The 14,571-nt window shown below is 41.1% G+C and overlaps 1 protein-coding gene across 1 annotated transcript in view; it reads left to right on the top strand.

Annotated features, from left to right (window-relative positions):
* Window positions 1-8,262: 8,262 nt before the first annotated feature.
* LOC135102201 (organic cation transporter protein-like) overlaps window positions 8,263-14,571 on the top strand; it is a 50,524-nt gene continuing 44,215 nt past the window's right edge. The window contains exons 1-2 of the mRNA XM_064007030.1: window positions 8,263-8,389; window positions 14,321-14,428. Coding sequence (XP_063863100.1) covers window positions 14,341-14,428 — 88 coding nt within the window. The 5' untranslated portion in view covers window positions 8,263-8,389; window positions 14,321-14,340. The remainder of the gene's footprint in view (window positions 8,390-14,320; window positions 14,429-14,571) is intronic.

Genomic DNA, 14,571 nt, shown 5'->3' with positions numbered 1-14,571 from the left:
GACTCTATCAAAAGCTTTAAAGCTTTTGATATGTCCAAGGCAACAGCAAAAGTTTCACCAAAATCTCTAAAAGAGGATGACCAAGACTCAGTAAGGAAAGCCAGAAGATCACCAATAGAGCGGCCTTGACGGAACCCATACTGGCGATCAGATAGAAGGTTGTGAAGTGATAGATGTTTAAGAATCTTCCTGTTGAGGATAGATTCAAAAACTTTAGATAGGCAGGAAATTAAAGCAATAGGACGGTAGTTTGAGGGATTAGAACGGTCATCCTTTTTAGGAACAGGTTGAATGTAGGCAAACTTCCAGCAAGAAGGAAAGGTAGATGTTGACAGACAGAGCTGAAAGAGTTTGACTAGGCAAGGTGCAAGCACGGAGGCACAGTTTTGGAGAACAATAGGAGGGACCCCATCAGGTCCATAAGCCTTCCGAGGGTTTAGGCCAGCGAGGGCATGGAAAACATCATTGCAAAGAATTTTAATAGGTGGCATGAAGTAGTCAGAGGGTGGAGGAGAGGGAGGAACAAGCCCAGAATCGTCCAAGGTAGAGTTTTTAGCAAAGGTTTGAGCAAAGAGTTCAGCTTTAGAAATAGATGTGATAGCAGTGGTGCCATCTGGTTGAAGTAGAGGAGGGAAAGAAGAAGAAGCAAAGTTATTGGCGATATTTTTTTGGCTAGATGCCAGAAATCACGAGGGGAGTTAGATCTTGAAAGGTTTTGACATTTTCTGTTAATGAAGGAGTTTTTGGCTAGTTGGAGAACAGACTTGGCATGGTTCCGGGCAGAAATATAAAGTGCATGAGATTCAGGTGATGAAAGGCTAGCTTAAGTACCTTTTGTGGGCCACCTCTCTATCATTTATAGCACGAGAACAATCTGTGTTAAACCAAGGTTTAGAAGGTTTAGGACAAGAAAAAGAGTGAGGAATGTACGCCTCCATGCCAGACACTATCACCTCTGTTATGCGCTCAGCACACAAAGACACGGAAGCAGTAGTCATTCCAAGGAAAATCAGCAAAATACCTCCTCAGGTCCCCCCAACTAGCAGAGGCAAAACGCCAGAGGCACCTTCGCTTAGGTGGATCCTGAGGAGGTATTGGAGTGATAGGACAAGATAAAGATATGAGATTGTGATCGGAGGAGCCCAACGGAGAAGAAAGGGTGACAGCATAAGCAGAAGGATTAGAGGTCAGGAAAAGGTCAAGAATGTTGGCCGCATCTCCCAGACGGTCAGGAATACGAGTAGGGTGTTGCACCAATTGCTCTAGGTCATGGAGGATAGCAAAGTTGTAGGCTAGTTGAAGGGAGAGGAAAGCCAAAGCTGGTGATGAACATTGAAATCTCCAAGGATGGAGATCTCTGCAAAAGGGAAGAGGGTCAGAATGTGCTCCACTTTGGAAGTTAAGTAGTCAAAGAATTTCTTATAGTCAGAGGAGTTAGGAGAGAGGTATACAGCACAGATAAATTTAGTATGAGAGTGACTCTGTAGTCGTAGCCAGATGGTGGAAAATTCGGAAGATTCAAGAGCGTGGGCACGAGAGCAGGTTAAGTCATTGCGCACATAAACGCAGCATCCAGCTTTGGATCGAAAATGAGGATAGAGAAAGTAGGAGGGAACAGAAAAGGGGCTACTGTCAGTTGCCTCAGACACCTGAGTTTCAGTGAGGAAAAGAAGATGAGGTTTAGAAGAGGAGAGGTGGTGTTCTACAGATTGAAAATTAGATCTTAGAGCACGAATGTTGCAGAAGTTAATGTAGGAGTCGCCATGATGATTTTAAAATTTTTGAGTGAAGGGTGTGTGTGTTATTAGGTGCTTGTAGTTTTGTGTGGAGGAAGAGAGTTGTCTTTAAAGGGCAGGCTGTGACTGCCCCCTTGTGTTGTGAGACACAAAGGGAAACGTTCAGTGAGGTCACAGCTGGGTTTAATGATAAGTTCACAGCACCCCCTGAACAGTGCTTTAGACCTCACTGGGAGTAATTATCGTTTCGGCAGGTGTCTACTGCCTCCTCCTTATATATATATATATATATATATATATATATATATATATATATATATATATATATATATATATATATATATATATATATATATATATATATGTGTGTGTGTGTGTGTGTGTGTGTGTGTGTGTATAATTCACGGTATACAAGGAGTAAAAAAGTTAACCTAATCATGAGTAACGAGAACAAGATACACCATAGCCACGAAGGGCAGCATGAAATGCACGCCGGCCAAGTGTGTGACACTCTTGCTCGTCTCGGTGTGCCGCCGGAGCCGCCATTGCCCCGATTCGTATCGTTGTTGACCGAAAAACCATATCACTGTGGGAGAGTGATAGAATTACTTATCACTTTTATCTGTCTTCTTGTTACCTTGAACATTAGAAGAGGGACATTAAGATTTCCTTCTCTCTCAGGAACAAAAACATGAATAATTATTATATACATGCATAATAATCGCTTGTTCAATTAATGAAGCCACCTTCACTTATTCATCTGATGCAAGAAGGTGTTAAGTCTCAATATTTGGAAAGTTCCATGCCGTGGGATTACATGATCCGATCCCATGACACCGTGACTAAAGTATCGCCGCTCGTGTAGGCGTAGCTACATTCCACCGTGCTGGCGGGATTTTCCGCTTGCTCCTGTTCTCGTTAGTCATTAGTATAGTTGTGGAAGGTAGCGTGCTGTCGGATACTGTCCTGCTTTGCAGACTGTATCGTTGACTGTGTAAACATTGCAGCAATAACTGTCCAAGGCGCAAGAAAAACTGTTTAGTCTTTAAGTTAACTATCGTGGTACCACACAGATAACTTCAGAAGTAACACACTTTAAAAGACTTCACAAAAACATGTTTTCAGCTGTAACATGGATAGGAAGGCGATAAGGATTGGCATGTAACTACTACATGGTTAGGTTTGTTTATGCTAACGGTAGATTTGCAAACACTACTTGGTTTGGAAATATGGGGGCAGGAATGAACGAATAAGCAAAAACATGACTAAACATAAGTTCTAAGTATTATCCTAATGTTAAGTCCTTGGTTATACAAACCATATCGTCTGATATGTAAGTAGATTAAGAATATTAGAGTAAGAATTATTTGTATGTTTAAGTTGTATATTCGTAGTTCGTTTTTTTTTTTATATGCGTCCAGCGAAAACTGAATGATAACAAGAATCCGAATGCTTTAGAGGAGATTTAATATTTTTATACTTTTGTATATTGCCACGATAGCATTCCATACCATATATTGTAAGTTTTGTTACTGATAGCTTCTAGAATATCTAGGAGGTGAAGCTGAAATGTTCAAAAGGTGTAGTTGTTTATTGTTTTCAGTCAATAAACATTAAGTGCCTCTACGCTTATCCGTCCTCCTTAAGACTGACACGTCGACGAGAATGGGATATGATGTTACTACCGTGATTACTACATGATAAGTACGTAAAGTGGTGCTATGGAGAGGTACTCGTAGATGCTGGTAGGCCACAAACACAAAACCTGGCGATGAGGATGGGATATGGTGTTACTACCCTGATTACTACATGATATACGTATTACAGGTACGTAAAGTGGTGCTGTGGAGTGGTAGTCGTAGATGCTGGTAGGCCACAAACACAACAAAACGTGGCGACGAGTGGACGACCCACTAAGGACAACCCCAGCCAAGGACAAACACAATGCCCTTGGACGTGGAGTAGCCCCCAGTCTTCTCTTTGGTAAAGGACCCAGCATCAGTAGCTACCCGATGGAGAAAGTGGAAGACACGGTTCCAGTTCTACCTGGATGCTACAGGAGTCACCAACGGAACGCAAAGGCGAGCATTACTCTTGCATGTGGCAGGTCCGGAGGTGCAAGAAATATTGAGCACACTACCACCACCACTGACAACCTACGAGGAGGTTACAAACAGCTCAAGTAACACTTCACCCCTAAGACCAATATATGGTATGAACGTGTATTGTTTAGACAGGTAAAGCAAGAGGAACATGAAACAACAAATAATTTGTCACCAGACTCAGGAAGTTAGCAGAAAACTGTGAATTCCATGACAATGAGGATGCTGTTTTAGACCAGCTGATTGAAAAATGTTTTTCTAGTCAGTTAAGGAGAAAGGCACTTTAGGAGACAGACTTAACTCTAGAGAAAATGTTACATTTAGCTAGAGCAATGGAAGCTTCAGACAGACAAGCAAAAGTAATTGAAAGTAACAATCATTCTAACCAGCCAGCTAAACCTGCAATAAATCAGATAAAAAAGAATGCAAGACCTAGAGTAGATGGAAAGAACCCTGTTCCAACCTATCTTAAAAATAAACCAAGTCATCCTACACAACAAGGTAACAAACAAACTGTAGGAAAAAGGAAATGTTTCAGGTGCGGTTACACAAATCATACACCGTGGCAGAAAGATAAATGTCCAACTTCCAAGGAATGTTCAGCTTGTGAAAAAGTTAGGGCATTTTGCTGGTATGTGTAAGACTAAGAAAAGGGTGACACTGATTTACAATTTGCTTTCGGATTTAACTCAGTAGGGAATTCTCAGAAAAGGATTATGCTTAGCATCACACTAAATGGCAAACCTGTGAACATGCAGCTTGACACAGTGACTGATGTTACACTAGTATCTGAGAATCTCGCTAAGTCTATTCCAAATATAAGAATCATATCTTCTAAAGTTCAGCTCCAAGACTATAGTGGTAATGATATAAAAGTTGTTGGTGCCATGTGTGTTATGGACAGAAAGAATACATGAATCTGCCAGTTATAGTAGTGGAAGGACAAGAAAGGAGTCTTTTTGGTTTAAAATTGCCTCCAACATATTCCATTGGATTGGTCAAATATATGTAGTATAAAATCAAGGTTGGTGGAGAAGGATTTAACTTGTGTACTTGAACAGAGTAAAGAAGTGTTCTAAGATGGGTTAGGAACAGTTACAAGTGCATGTGCTAGTTTACAACTACAACCTAGACAGATTCCCTTGCCATTAAAACCACTGGTAGAGCAAGAGATTCAGAGACTTGATGATAATGGATCTTGGGAGAAAATCACTTGCTCAGATTGGAGCACCCCCATTGTCCCAGTAGTGAAAAATGATGGAGCCATTAGACTTTGCGGGGATTATAAAATTACAGTTAACCGTCAGTTTCAAGTAGCACAACATCCTCTTCCAAAACCTGATAATATGTTTGCTGCCCTTGGAGGCTGTAAAATATTTTCAAAACTTGACCTAAGACAGTCCTTCCAACAGCTAGAAATGGATGGATCTTCCCAAGAAATATGTACTCTTAGCACACACCTAGGTTTATTCCGACCTAAAAGATTACTTTATGGTGTAGCCAGTAGTCTAGCACTTTGGCAACAGACAATGGACAAATTGTTCATAGGCAAGTCAGGTACATTCTGTTTTGTTGATGACATTATAATAGCTGGGCAAGATGAAGCTCAACACTTTCAACAACTTAAAGTAGTCCTTAAAATTTTGCGAAAGACTGGACTGAGGATCCGTAAAGACAAATGTCAATTCGCTGTACCTTCGGTAGAATACTTGGGATTTTTGGTGGATAAACATGGCATTCATAAGACCCTAGGAAAAATAAGAGCTATTAGAGATGCAAAAACACTGGAGAACGTTGATGAATTAAGATAATTTCTTGGGTTAGTTACTTTCTGCAACAGATTCATACCAGACTTAGCAACCATAGCTCACCCCCTATATAATCTTATGAAACGAGACACAGCATGGAACTGGACTGAAGAATGTACTAGTGCAGTTAACCACATAAAGGATGAGATTACTTCATCAAGATTTCTCACCCATTATCAACCAAATTTGACTGTAAAACTTGTATGTGACGCATTGTCTCATGGCTTAGAAACAGCAATTGCACGTGTAATGCTGGATAAGTTGCATTTACTTCACACTCACTTAATCAAGCTGAGAGAAATCATTCATAGATAGAAAAAGAGGGACTAGCATTAGTGTACGGTGTAACTAAGTTCCACAAATACTTATGTGGAAAGGCAAAATTTACCTTAGTTACTGATCACAAAACTCTTCTTGCAATACTGGGTGAAAAGGTAGGTTTACCAACATTAGTAGCCGCTAGACTGCAGAGGTGGGCAGTCACACTAGCAGCATACTCATATGACATAGAGTATCGTTCTACCAAGAAAATGGGAAATGCGGATGCCTTATTCCGTTTGCCAGTGGAAAGGGCTCCGAAGAAACATGATAGAAGTGTACTCATGGTAGAATGTCATAACTTACCCATTACAGCTAAAATGGTAAGACATCACACTAAACATGATCTAGTGTTGTCACATATTTTACAGTTATTAGTTACTGGTTATAAAACAGTGCCAGAGCAGGCAGAATTTCAATATTATCTAAAGGTATGGTCAGAATTGTTAGCAGAACAAGGATGTATTCTGAGGGGAACCAGAGTAGTTATTCCAGAAAGTTTAAGAAAGCAAGTTTTGAGTGAAATACATGCTGACCATCATGGTATTGTAAAATCAAAGGCGATCGCAAGGACGTATGTGTGGTGGCTGGGAATAGATGTAATGATAGAGTCATGTGTAAAACAGTGCCCAAACTGCTCAGCTTTTCAAGATGATCCTAAACCAGCACCCATGCATCTTTGGGAATACCCTAGACAGCCTTGGCAAAGATTACATTTAGACTTTGCAGGCTCTTTCCTTGGTCACTCATTCCTTGTAAATGTAGATGCTTATAGTAAATGGCCAGAAGTAATACCTATGAGTTCAACAACAGCATCAGCTACTATAAAAGTCTTTGCCACTCATGAACTTCCAGTTCGCATTGTGACAGGTAATGGTCCACAATTTTGCTTGAGCGAATTTTCAGAATTTTTAAAGGTTAATGGAATAGAGCATACTAAGTCAGCACCTTACCATCCCGCCACAAATGATGAACCAGAATGCTTTGTGTAAACCTTCAAACACAACATGAAATGTAGGAGTGTGACATCTGTACTCATGTCAGTAAATTCTTATTATCCTATAGAACTTCTGAACATACTGTTACTGGACAAACTCCTTCACAGTTATTGATGCGTAGAAGAGTCAGGAATAAACTAGACTTACTTAAACCAGACTTCTACATACAGCAAAATAATTGTGAATGGCAACAAGTAAACAAACATCAAGCTGTGAGTGAATTCAAACCTTCACCAGTAATGGTTCGCTCATACAATACAGATGTGAAATGGGTCCCAGACCAAGTTACAGAAGGCCTAGGACAAATGCACTATAAAGTCAGTGTTGGTGAACATGTATCAAAACGTCATGTTGACCAACTTAAACCTTACGAGTATACAGCTCCAACTCAGGAAACAAGTAGAGACAAGACCAAAGGAGAGCCTGTGCCTTTGGAGAGTAGAAAGATAGATATACCTGATCAGCCTTTAGTGTTACTTCTACTCCTTCAGAAAATATCAATAGGAGAATTCTTCCAGCTCGAGGAACAAGAGGAGTTCCTCCAGAGCGCTTAGATTTGTAAGTTTTCCTTTCTTTCTGATAAGGGAAGGAAGTGATATGTAAGTAGATTAAGAATATTAGAGTAAGAATTATTTGTATGTTTAAGTTGTACATTTGTAGTTCGTTTTCTTTTTTGCATGCGTCCAGCGAGAAGTGAATGATAACAGGAATCCGAATGCTTTAGAAGAGATTAAATATTTTTATACTTTTGTATATTGCCACGATAGGATTCCATAACATATATTGTAAGTTTTATTACTGATAGCTTCTAGAATATCTAGGAGGTGAAGCTGAGACGTTCAAGACAAGATATAGTTGTTTACTGTTTTCAGTCAATAAATATTAAGTGCCTCTACGCTTACCCGTCCTCCTTAAGACTGATACGTCGACGAGAATGGGATATGGTGTTACTACCCTGATTACAACGTGATATACGTATTACAGGTACGTAATGTGGTGCTGTGGAGTGGTATTCGTAGATGCTGGTAGGCTACAAACAAAACATCGTCCAATGAAATTTGCTTTAAAATGCACTGGATCGACTGATGAAATATGAATGAATAAATAAATTAAATAAGTAAACTAATTAATTAACTGAATATAAATATGTAAATAAATAATGGAAATTCTGTTATTTAAAAGGGATGGCATTTGTGAGGAATAAGTATCTCCAATGCTATTTTGATAATCTGAGGGGTAAAAAGAGGGAGAATGCACCTCCAATCAGCGAGGACGCGGCCTCTCTTTACTTATCGAATAGTTATCTGTTTATTCAGCGTTTACTCTTTTAAGCATTCCGATCTTGTCACTCGATCATCTCTATCATATCAGTCCAAGAGAAGCTGTGGTGCGGGATCACGTGAGGCAGCCAGCGGTGAGAGACAGAGGTAAGCTAGCCAGAGAGAGAGAGAGAGAGAGAGAGAGAGAGAGAGAGAGAGAGAGAGAGAGAGAGAGAGAGAGAGTGAGAGAGAAAACTTACCAGACAAATACGAAATGAAGAACTTTTCAATCATACCTTTCCATCAGGCTCTAGAAGTGCATATTACTCAAGATACGTTTTCGTCCATAAACTGTGCTTGTTGTCTTTTGTTCATCAGAAGTTAGTGTTTTTGGAGAAAAATCTTACTAACGAAAATGTGGTCTCTTCTCATGCCAAATTATTTACCATTAAGAAAAATGAGATTACGCATCCCTATACGGTGTGTAGTGTATATATATATATATATATATATATATATATATATATATATATATATATATATATATATATATATATATATATATATATATATATATATATATATATATATATATATATTACACCGAAACAATAATTGCTCCCAGTGAGGTCTGAAACGCTGGATCAGGCATTGCTGTGAACTTACCCTAACCCAGCGGTGACCTCAGTGAACGTTTCCCTTTGTGTCGCACAACACAAGGGGGCAGTCACAGCCTGCCCTTTCAAGACAACTCTCTTCCTTCATACAAAACTACATGCACATTCTTGAATCTCCCGAGTTTTCCACCATTTGGCTATGACTACAGAGTCATTCTCAAACCAAATTTATATGTACTGTATACCTCGAACCTAACTCCTCTGATTGTAAGAAATTCTTTGGCAACTTAACTTCCAAAGTGGAGCACATTATGACTCTCTTCCCTTTTGCAGAGATGTCTATTCTTGGAGACTCTAATGTTCACCACCAGCTCTGCTTTTCCTCTCCCTTTACTGACCATCCTGGTGAACTAGCCTTTAACTTTGCTATCCTCCACGACCTATGGTCTGACAATTCTGAATTGAGCGTTTACTCATTGTCCTTTCCGGGGATTCCTCTGCCACTCTTATACCAAGACACACGTCATGTTAGGTACTTCCTACCTAAAAACTAAATAGTGTTGTAGTATATATACACTGTGATGCTCTAAAAAAGGCAAGTTAGTGTAATATATGTTTCTTTTTATGATACTTGTATTGTTTTTTTGCAAACACCATAATACATGGTAACGTTTCCTCTAGACGTTGTCAGGTCTCCATGGGTGACCGAGTGAGGTCACATGGTCAGAGTGACCGTGTTAATCCATGGTCATTTCCTCTCGCGCCGCCAGATAGGATGGAAGCTACCTATCCCGATCGCTCTCGTCACCTCCACAGCCACCACTCAACAGCCACAACCTCCACTCACTAAATAACTATTTTTTTTTTTTTGAAGAAAGGCTTATAGGGGGTCATTACTTGACCCCTCAGGAGATGTTGCCCGAACAGCGAAAGCCACCAACATACCCTGACTTTTACCTTGATGGTGTTGTGGAAAATAAAGTCATAACTAAAGAATAAAAATATAACATCATAGTTTAAGGGAAATATCATTTCTAAAAGGAAACTTATCACATTTAGACGAAATTCACAATGGAGAGAGAGAGAGAGAGAGAGAGAGAGAGAGAGAGAGAGAGAGAGAGAGAGAGAGAGAGAGAGAGAGAGAGAGAGAGAGAGAAGGGGGGGGACAGCTTGGCTGACTGACAGGCAGATTTTTTCTCAAATTCTAATGATTTATAGGCAAGTATAGATTTTTGATAGAAAAAAAATTACATGAAATGTAGATTGTATATGCAGAGAGAGAGAGAGAGAGAGAGAGAGAGAGAGAGAGAGAGAGAGAGAGAGAGAGAGAGAAAGGTGGTGTGTGGAGGTCGAGGTTATCAGTGACACATAAAGCTCTAATCTGATAATTGGCCCAGTACAAAGTCTGGCAGCGTAGCAAGTCGGGGAATCCCCAGAAATGACAACGCCTAAATGCTCAATTCAAAATGGTCAGACCATAGAGCAACTGGTACAACACCCTACTCATATTCTTGACTATCTTGGAGATATGCCCAACATTCTTCACCTTTTCCTAAGCTCTAATCCTTCTGCTATACTGTTACCCTATCTTCTCCGTTGGGCTCCTTCGATCACAATCTCATATCTATGTCTTGTCCTATCTCTCCAATCCCTCCTCAGGATCCCCCAAAGCAGAGCTGCTTCTGGCGTCTTGCCTCAGCTAATTGGGAGGACCTGAGGAATTATGCTGATTTTCCTTGGAATGACTACTGTTTCCTTGTCAGAGATCCGTCTCTGTGTGCTGAGCACATAACAGAGGTGATAGTGTTTGGCATGGAGGGGTACATTCTTCTCTCTTTCTCTCGACCTAAACCTTTCAAATCTCAGTTTAATACAGCCTGTTCTTCTGTTATACATGATGGAGTGGTGGGCCGCAAAAGATACTTGAGCCTTCCATCACCTGAATCTCATTCACTTTATATTTCTTCTTAGAATCATGCCAAACTGTTCTTCATTCAGCTCAAAACTCGTTCATTAATATTGTGTCAAAATCTTTCAAGATCTGACTCCCCTTGTGACTTCCAGCACCTAACTAAAAACATCTCCAATAACTTTCTTTCTTCATTTTTCCCTTCTATATTTCAATCTGATGGCACCAGTGCCATCTCATCTATTTCTAAAGATGAACTCTTCCCTCAAACCTTTGCTAAAAACCTTACCTTGGATGATTCAGGGCTTGTTACTCCCGCTCCTCCACCCTTTGACTACTTCATGCTACCCATTGAAAGCCTTCGCAGTGATATTTTTCAAGCTCTCGTTTGCCTAAACCCTCGGAAGGCTTATGGACCTGATGGGGCCCCTCCTATTGTTCTCCGAAACTGTGCCTCCATGCTTGCACCTTCTTTAGTCAAACTTTTTCAACTCGGTCTATCAAAATCTACGTTTCCTTCTTGCTGGAAGTTTGCGTAGGTTCAGCCTGTTCCTATAAAAAGATGACCGATCTAATCCCTCAAACTACCGTCCTATTGCTTTAATTTCCTGTCTATCTAAATATTTTGAGTCTATCCTTAACAGGAAGATTCTTAAAAATCTATCAATTCACAATCTCCTATATGATTGCCAGTATGGGCTCCGTTGAGGTCACTTTACTGGTGATCTACAGGCTTTCCTTATTGAGTCTTGGTCATCCTGTTCTAGAGATTTTGGTGAAACGTTTGCTGTTGCCTATATCAAAAGCTTTTGATAGAGTCTGGCACAAAGCTTTGATTTTCAAACTACCCTCCTACAGCTTCAGGGTTTTGTCCTGTCAATCACTCTCTTCCTATTATTCATGAATGACCTTCTATACCAAACTTCGTATCATATCCACTCCTACACTGATGATACCACACTGCACTTTTCCAGGTGTTTTCATAGATGTCCAACCCTTCAGGAAGAAAACATTTCACGAAAGGAAGCCACAGAACACCTGACTTGTAATTTTTTTTTAAATATCTGAGTGGGGTAGAGCAAATTTAGTATTTTTCAATGCCTCAAAAACACAGTTCCTATATCTATTAACTCGATACAACCTTCCAGACTGTCCCCCTCTTCTACACTGAATATGCTCGGTCCATCATTTATTCATGATCTAAATTGGAAACTTCACATTTCATCTCTAGCTAAAAGAGCTATGAAGTTAGGCGTTCTGAGTCGTTTTCGCTAGTTTTTCTCAACCTTCCCTGCTGCTAATTCTGTACAGGGGCCTTATCTGTCCATGTATGGAGAATATTTTACATGTATGGGAGTTCCACTCATAATGCTCTTTTAGACAGGGTGGAATCAAAAGCTTTTCGTCTTATCAACTCCTCTCCTCTAACTGTCTTCAGCCTCTCTCTCATCGCCGCAGTGTTGCATCTCTTGCTATCTTCTACCGCTATTTTCATGCCAACCGCCATTCTGATCTTACTAATTGCATGCCTCCCCTCCTAACAGGTCTTCGCAGCACAATACTTTCTTCTTTCTCTCACCGCTATTCTGTCTACCTCTCTAATGCAAAAGTTAACTAGTATTCTCAATCATTCTTCCCTTTCTCTAGTAAACTCTGGAACTTCCTCCCTACTTCTATATTTCCACCTTCCTATGACTTGAACTCTTTCAAGAGGGAGGTTTGAAGACATTTATCCTGTAATTTTATACTACAGCTTTCGACTGTGAAATTTACGTATATATCCTTCATGTATATATATATATATATATATATATATATATATATATATATATATATATATATATATATATATATATATATATATATATATATTGTTGCGGATCAACTACTCACACACACGCACCTACACCCAAGCACTTACACACTTACTCACATGCACCCACATACAAGTACCCACGCGCCTGTGGGCGCGTACATGAGCTGTGAGAGGGTAGTAGATGCAGGCGAGAGGCCTGTGTTTACATGAAAAACTGCTGCTGACCCAGTACAGTGGGCCAGGCGCTGGGAATAACAACAACCCTCGTGGGAAGCGAGGACAGTCCAAGACAGAAACAAGGTATCTCTGGTGAGCGGAGGCAGTGTGCTCAGCGACTTCCGCCTTCAGGAAGCCCCCTCAGCGTCTCCGTCAGTGCCTCGCGGAGGATCGACTCCGCATCTCGTGACTATAAGACTAACTTGCAGTGCTCCGTCTTCAGGTTCAGGGAGTGCGGACTCCTGTGCTCTCGGCGCGCCGGGGGACATTCACTGTCGGCGCCTCCGTCACCGTCGACCCTTCCGGTGGAGTGTATTACAGCGAACTAGTTTCACATCTGTAAGTGGAAGCGTCCCGAGTTCCACAGCACCGGGCCGTGCGCACAGCAGCGCACCGGCTCGAGAGGCGCCTGGGGCACCTGAAAACTCTACGGACCTGAGTGCCATCCTTCACCAACGAACCTCGACAAAGACCAGCGCTGATCACCCTAACCAGTCTAGCCGATGAACCAGAGCCACAACGCCTCTCCTGCACGCCCCTGCTGGCACCTCTGCCCAGGGAAGGCAATGCAGTTGAAGGTCGTGGACGGCTCGTTCACATCCCGGCCATCGCAGAAGCAACATCGTCGAGGGTGAAGTACTCCAACTTAAGGGCGGGCCGACAGGCGACCCTCGGGGATCCTGCTGTGCTGCGGGGACCCCCGGGGGAGATAGGGAGGGTGACCCCCTCCAGCATAGCCGGGGGAATTACCGGCCTAGAAGTGTAGAGTGTACACGTGCCCAGCCCGACACCAGGAGGTAGAGGTGTCGGGGATAAAGACATGCCATGCCATTGGCCGATCGGATAGAACGTAGGTTAGCGGTGGGGAACGGCAACCCCTAAGGAGTCGCCGGTCCCCCGTTACCCCCGGTGGGGCGTAATATATATATATATATATATATATATATATATATATATATATATATATATATATATATATATATATATATATATATATATATATATGCGTACGTGAGTGCACTCGTGCGCGCGCGTGTGTGTGTGTGTGTGTGTGTGTGTGTGTGTGTGTGTGTGTGTGTGTGTGTGTGTGTGTGTGTGTGTGTGTGTGTGTGTGTGCGTATGTATATATATGTTTATGTGTGTGTGTGTGTGTGTGTGTGTGTGTGTGTGTGTGTGTGTGTGTGTGTGTGTGTGTGTGTGTGTGTGTGTGTGTATGCGTGTTCGTTTGTACAAAGAAATCAATGTGTGTCCGTGGCTTAACACTAAGGCATTCTGATGGAGGAAGTGATGCATTTAAGAGCTTCCTGATATTGTTGTGCAAAAACCTGATAGCGGCGCCTTTCCACTGCACCGATGTCGTCTTGGCTAATTTGTGCGTTATCATGATGCGTGTGTCTGCGTGTTGGTTAGCGTGTTCACTTTGACGTAAGTAGTCTGTCCAACAGAGTGTTCCTTGTGTAAAAGCTCGCCTAGGAATTTATATTGAAAGTGTGTATTATATTTGGTTGAAAATGTTTAAGGACGAACATCTTATCCCACAGGCAAGAGTCCTGTCGCCAAGATGAGTGGAACGAACAAGTTTGACGACTTTCTCACGCACCTCGGCACCGGACCCTGGAACATGCTCTACTTCCTCGCCTCGTCCTACTGTGAGTCACCCCCACTTAAGGATCATTATATATATATATATATATATATATATATATATATATATATATATATATATATATATATATATATATATATATATATATATATATATATATATATATATATAAGTTTTTATTTTTTT

Source organism: Scylla paramamosain, chromosome 7, assembly GCF_035594125.1.
Source record: "Scylla paramamosain isolate STU-SP2022 chromosome 7, ASM3559412v1, whole genome shotgun sequence".
Lineage (NCBI taxonomy): Eukaryota > Metazoa > Arthropoda > Malacostraca > Decapoda > Portunidae > Scylla > Scylla paramamosain.
Note: the sequence above shows the minus strand (reverse complement) of the source record. Positions and strands in the feature narration are given on the sequence as shown.